This window comes from Dryas octopetala, chromosome 2 (genome assembly GCF_963921425.1).
Source record: "Dryas octopetala chromosome 2, drDryOcto1.1, whole genome shotgun sequence".
NCBI lineage: Eukaryota > Viridiplantae > Streptophyta > Magnoliopsida > Rosales > Rosaceae > Dryas > Dryas octopetala.
In genome coordinates, this window is record NC_141367.1 from 18,479,228 (window position 1) to 18,485,388 (window position 6,161).

Here is a 6,161-nt window from a genome sequence, read left to right on the forward strand (position 1 = left end):
CTACTAATTTATAGTGTGCTTCAAACGTGGCGTTTCATAAACTTGCACACCCATTAATTGTTTTTCCGCAAGGAGTACATCCTAATTTTCTCATTAATTTTCAACCCAGGACATTATAGTTTATGTGATGACACATGTGTTCATGTGTAAATGAGGGTTAATATAGTAACAATAAAGTGCATTGTTTTTTCTATAAGTAAAATTATTTAGCCATTATATCAAAGTGCATGAGTAAGTTATTAGAACGTCATCGATGAAAAATGTGGGAATACTCAAATGCAGGCATTTTATTCTTGATTTCTCAACAATGGAATACATTAAATACTTATTTTTCTCTGTTTCTATGGTGACTGGCTTGAAGAATAATTGATACACAGAATAATGACCATGTAACAATGGAGGTATGCAACATTTTCAATAATCAATTACGGCACAGCTGAGTTATCAATCTCCTGAACAGGCTCTTCATGATCCATGACTTTCGACTGCCTCACAATCGGGGAAATCAGTGTCCATACTGCATAATAGATTGGAAGAAAAGCCAAGAAAAAAAAAAAAAAAAAACAAAGTTGTTATAAGTACCATTTCACAAGGTTTTCTTACTGAAATTTTGTTTCTCTCTGCACCAACTTGGTGCAAGTGATCCTTTCTCCCATTTCCATATAAATCAGATCTCTTTCCAAGTAAAAGATCCAAAGTCCAAAATTTAAGTAGACTTTATGGCTCATTTATCGGGTAATGCTACTTTACACAATATTCTTTTATATATAAATCATATCACCATATTTCAAGACATCTGAAAAAGCTTCTTTAAGATTTCAGCCTGGTAGATCAGCCAAATTTTGAGCACGGTTGGTAGTGCATTTTTTATTAGAAAATAAAAATGATTATATGCTGATGGGACTTATTCTTTTCCTCTGCTTCAAGCATAATATAATGCATCCTGTAGAGACATAAACCTCAACATATGAAAGCCTACAATTAAAACAATCCATTTATATAAGCAATCCAAGGAGGAATTCATATACATAGATTTATTTACTTACAATATATTGTAGCAGCAAACCACTCATTGACAATTTTTACCCAGGTACTAGTCCAGCCAACATCAATACTCCACCTGATTGTTTGGAGTGTTATGTATAAAGATCGAAATTATATGAAACGAATATTTTCAAGAACATGTAATTTGGTTCCTTACTTTTTAGCTGAGTTATCGAGGTTCCAACTGATGAATAGCATTGCAAAATACATGGCCCCCAAGGAAAATGTTAGGTGGAAAAATCCATACTTGTAAGGGATGTCATCATCCTGTTGAACTTCATCTTTGCGAAACTGGATAGAATGAGAAGTACTTTTTATTTTTTTGCTAAATAACAGGAATCAAAATCCTGGTCGCATTTAGTTGTCAGTAAGAAACAGCCTTAAATATTTAAGACTTACCAATTGAAGTCTTAATCTGTTTCATACTTGTTTCCAGTGGCTCAAATAATTAATGGAACATTTAAGCCTAGATAGAGAAAGTATTCACCTGAAATGATTGTGAATCGACCCCAGTTGAAAAAGTTGCCATGACAATAGCACATATTGCCATCAGGAAGCCCTGCAAGTAGGACAGTGTAACACAAAATATTACCACTACAGAGATTAATGCAGAATAACTGAATAAGTTTGGTACATGTCATCGTTAAACTCATGGATAGAACTTATCCTTAAAAACTGGCTTATAAAGAAAGCGTGCCAATATGCTTATATATTGCACATCCCAAAGGTACCTTGGCGATGTGGACTAGGCCAACAGTCATTTCATCAGTGTCTGGAGAATTAATTATGATTAGAAAATGAGGATACTTTCCTTTAACTTAGAAGGATAGTGAAATAATTAGTTTTCTAGAGCTGGAATTTTTTCCCAGTCTACTTTATCTGTGGGTGGCAATGGTTTGTTCACATTTATAGTACTATGCACATGTCAACCCAAAACTGACCAGTATAACTGATTCTTCTATGCTAATTTTTTAATGCTAGATTCTTTTTACACATTGAATTATTCAATCAAGGGAACTTAAAGAGGCAACCAAAAAGAAGAACAAAAAGAATTAACGAAAAAAATCAACTCTTACTAGTATGGTAGTCCAATCAGTACCATTTCCATTCCCTTGTTTTTGTCTGTTGCATTCCTCATTGGCAGGTTCACTGAAAATCCATGTATTAAAACCAGAAAAGTGGCATTCACATGTCTTGAGGAAAGTTTTAAGTTGCAAAGAATAAGGTATAGTAGATTATGAATGCCTATTGAAGAGATCCAGATGCTAATGCCTTTCTCATTTCATCATGTAGAAATAAAGATGTCTAAAATTATAAATCCTTACCTTCTGATAGCAGACCAACATAGGAAAACAATGTACGAAGCCATAATTCCTGAAGATAAAAGACCTCTGTTTACCTGAACAAAGAATGCATATAACTTATAAACTGCAATCTTTGAGTAATGAAAAAAGGAACGCCAATCCTTATTGATATGCAATTAATAATACATCAAGTAGAAGTGTTTTAAAGAGCATCATATACCATTGAATGTAGGGATATAACCATCATTACGATTAGTAGAATTGCAGTCCATGTGATGAAAAAAATGTTGAGGGCACATGAGGATTTCGTCCCATATGATGAGTACATAAATGCAATTCCACACATAGAAGCAATGTAAAACAGTGTAGACATGAATAATCCAAGGGAGCAGCTGTAGAAGATAAAAGAAGATCTCTATTAAGCATATTTATTACCAAGAGAATAATAAAAAAGCTAAAGCAACAAGTATAGTCCCATAAATTATGTTAAAATTAGAGAATATAGTCCTGTTTGCTTTTGAATCCAACTATCCTTCTTTCAATATATATGAATTTTACACATATAACCCACATTGGCATACACTGATTGTGCGAATACTTTTTTCTGCTCTAAGATTTCATGGATAATTTAACAGCAAATTTTGCAGGGAAGTGAGCTTGGACCAAACGTACTTAAATTACACTGCCACCAACTACATCTGAGAATTATAGTACAAAAGATAGATTTATATTATTACACAGCATGCAAGAAATTAATGAAGATCTGGATCCCTGTTTATAGTGCTAGGGCCTATATTTAGATTGGTATGGAGCATCAGGCTTATAGCAAGATAATGTTTTCTGAGGTTAGACAAATGGTCTATGTCCTTATAGTAATCTTTATTGAAGTCTTTGTTTCTATGTTGTACTAGGTAATGAATTTTTTTCGGTTAATAATAAGTCATACCTCTGCTTCTTTTCCTCGTCCGGCATCCAGTACTTATTCCACCATGTAATAAACTGGATCACACTTATAAGTTGGAGAAGGAGAAAAACCCTGTCATGGAAAGCACACACCATATGTTAATCATAAAATGGGATGAACACTCAAAGCAAATAAATGTGCAAGTTCACGATCTAATAATATTTTCTGCTACATGGCTGCACCTTGATCTGAATAAGGTGATAAAAACAAAGTATGATAGAAGTGAGGCAAAGAAAAACAAATTGTACTATAAATTTGAGATTTCACAGTGCTCCACCATCCTTATATATAAGAGAAAAAGGAAGCTTGCAATAAATTAGTGTATGTGTAATGATGAAGACATTGCGCTTGCACTAATCATGATCCAATGTTTTATGCAATTGTGGAGCTGGTTAGAACAAAGAACTAAATATGGCTCTATCCAAGCTAGCTAACAGTTCAAGCGGGTGTAGAATATTTTGATACTTTTCAAAGCATTTAAACAAAGAATCCGAAAGGTTACCCTGCACCGACACGAGCAAATTCACCTGTAAGAAAACAGGAATGAGCTTGTTAATTTATAAATTCTTTTTCAAGATGTATCAAGCAAGGAGAATGAGATAAGTCATAAGTGGTTTATTTGAAGGAAATGATTACTATCCATGGAAATCAGAACAACCAGAGTAAGCAGCTTATGTGATTAGGCATAGATTATGTAATTAGGTTTTTTTTCCCCTATTTCTGTCCTAGGTGAGCATTGTCTGAACTTGACAACTTGTATAGATCACTAATGATGCAGAAGAATAATACACAGAAACAGAAATTTATTCCCCCATATTCTAACCTCAGATGGGCCAAGTAAGTTGTGTTTCTTTCTCAACTGGTGCATAAAGGACTAGAGATGATAAAGACAAAAGGAATATATGATTCAAATTAACATACCATATAATTGAATAAATTCCAAAGGGAAGAAGAGCGGTGCCACCATTGATACAAGCAATATGAAAAACTTCAATCCCCACCATCCGGAATGCCATGCATTGCGAGCTTCATATAGTTTTCTTGTTTTAGATGTAGTGAGGAACATCAGAAAGAAAAAGATCTGAATTCAATGTTAAGGATGCTGGTTCTTTAAGGGGAGAGAAATACAGATAGCAAATATGTAGCCGAAAGTAAATATTAAATATATATTAAAAGAAGGATAATACAAGTTATAGGCATAAGTTATTTCTTTATTCATCATATGATAACTCATCTTTTTCCCTAACCTGCCAACCATATCTGAGCTTCAGTTATGAATATTAGACCTAAGAGCGTAGCTATCTTGATTAGCCAACATATAAGGGGTTCAAGTTAATTATAGGAATCTTATGACTCAACATATAAGTTTCCTCTATAAAAAAGGAGCATCCCATGTCTACAACTAGAAGAAAGATACAAAGCTTCCTAAACTCACACGAAGAACGCCCAGTGTATGAAAACAATCCCTTCCCCCAATTCCACAAGATTTCAAATCTGCAAAAGAAATTTAAGAAGCAAAACAAGAAGACATCACTATATATACCTTTCTAGTCCCAATTATGTGTAAATGAATCATCTCCAATAATGTATGACATGATTAGCAATTCCAGTTAAATGTTGTTTATGCACAAAAGAACATGCCTCTGGGATTTAGCATCAGATAAATACCGCAAAGAATCTAGCACGAAACTCATAGACTTGACATCTGATATTGGCTTTATAGTAAATTACTCACAGTATTGAATTAGGAGCTTGTGGTCTGCATAAAATTTGATGATGGCATGGACCAAAATTAAGTAAGAAGAAAATCCAGATCTTTTGAGAAGGGAAAAGCAATTACATACAATGGAGCTCAGGTAAAACCCTTTGCCCGTAGTCACGAACAAACCAAGCACAGAGATTTGGTATTAAGAAGAGAACGCCATATGCATAACGGACTCGCAATGACTTTTTCCTTTCTTCCAAGTAATCAGTTCTCTTTTGCTCCAATGTCTCAGGTACTTCTTCCCAAAGAACAACCTCTGCCATAGCTTCAACTGCTTCAGATGATGCACTCATTCTGCAATTTTAAGCACTAAGATTTAACTTAATTTTCAACAACTTTGTTCTCAGACTGGAGGTATAGCAGAGAGAAAGTTATGTAATTGAAAAGGAAACAATAAAAAATCCATCAATGTGTTACAAATTAGCAAAAATGCAGATTGTCTGTTAGATTGACAAACTTCCTCTGTCAAATACAAAGTAAAAGAATGCTTCCACTTAGATGATTTAAATATTATAAGATCAAATTTTGGATGGTAGAATATACATTGTATAACCTGTAATGTATTTTACTGTTACACTCCCTTACCTAGACCGGAATGTATATCAAAATATAAGTTCAATTTAAGAATAAAACCTTTAATGTGGAAAGAGGAAAACACCCCAAGAAAGAAAGAAAAAAGAAAAAGAAAAGCATCCATGCATAAGAACAATTAGATGAAGCTCGAGGTGATTCACTTAACCAACAACTTCCATTTTACATCTCACTAGTTAAACTAAGTAAACGTGACAACTTAGCTCGAAATAATTCAAATATCCCAGCAGAACTGAGAACAGAACTTCCACATTAATCATAATATCTAAGAACAATGAGGTGTTAAGGCAGAGAAGGAACCTTTCAGACGATGCCCTTATTAAGAGATTATATGTCCAAAAATGGACTGGGAAGTAGCCAGTAGCAATGGAAAAGAAATCAAGTAATAAATAGAAGCAAACCCTTCATGATAGCAATGCTTGTTGCAATTAGCTAATGATAATGAAAGAAACAAACAGTTAACTTGTAGAGAGCAAAGAAGTGAAAGAACTGA

The 6,161-nt window shown here is 33.8% G+C and overlaps 1 protein-coding gene across 1 annotated transcript; it reads right to left on the bottom strand.

The window, feature by feature from the left end:
- Positions 1 to 425: 425 nt before the first annotated feature.
- On the bottom strand, positions 426 to 5,370 carry LOC147293690 (Serinc-domain containing serine and sphingolipid biosynthesis protein). The gene is made up of 12 exons (XM_086233120.1): positions 5,157 to 5,370; positions 4,730 to 4,806; positions 4,234 to 4,393; positions 3,815 to 3,839; positions 3,295 to 3,384; positions 2,569 to 2,740; positions 2,370 to 2,443; positions 2,121 to 2,193; positions 1,532 to 1,603; positions 1,202 to 1,335; positions 1,047 to 1,120; positions 426 to 517 (listed from the first exon to the last, which is right to left on the bottom strand). Exons 1-12 carry the CDS (start codon positions 5,368 to 5,370, stop codon positions 426 to 428), a joined length of 1,257 nt encoding a protein of 418 aa, XP_086089246.1.
- Between the last annotated feature and the right edge of the window lie 791 nt (positions 5,371 to 6,161).

Excerpts from the sequence above, each read along its gene's own strand:
- LOC147293690 (XM_086233120.1), bottom strand. The coding sequence starts at position 5,370 with ATGAGTGCATCATCTGAAGCAGTTGAAGCTATGGCAGAGGTTGTTCTT. Across the intron at positions 2,194-2,369 it reads TGTTGGTCTGCTATCAGAAG|TGAACCTGCCAATGAGGAAT; the intron begins GTAAGGATTTAT and ends ATGGATTTTCAG. Across the intron at positions 1,121-1,201 it reads CTCGATAACTCAGCTAAAAA|GTGGAGTATTGATGTTGGCT; the intron begins GTAAGGAACCAA and ends CCAAACAATCAG.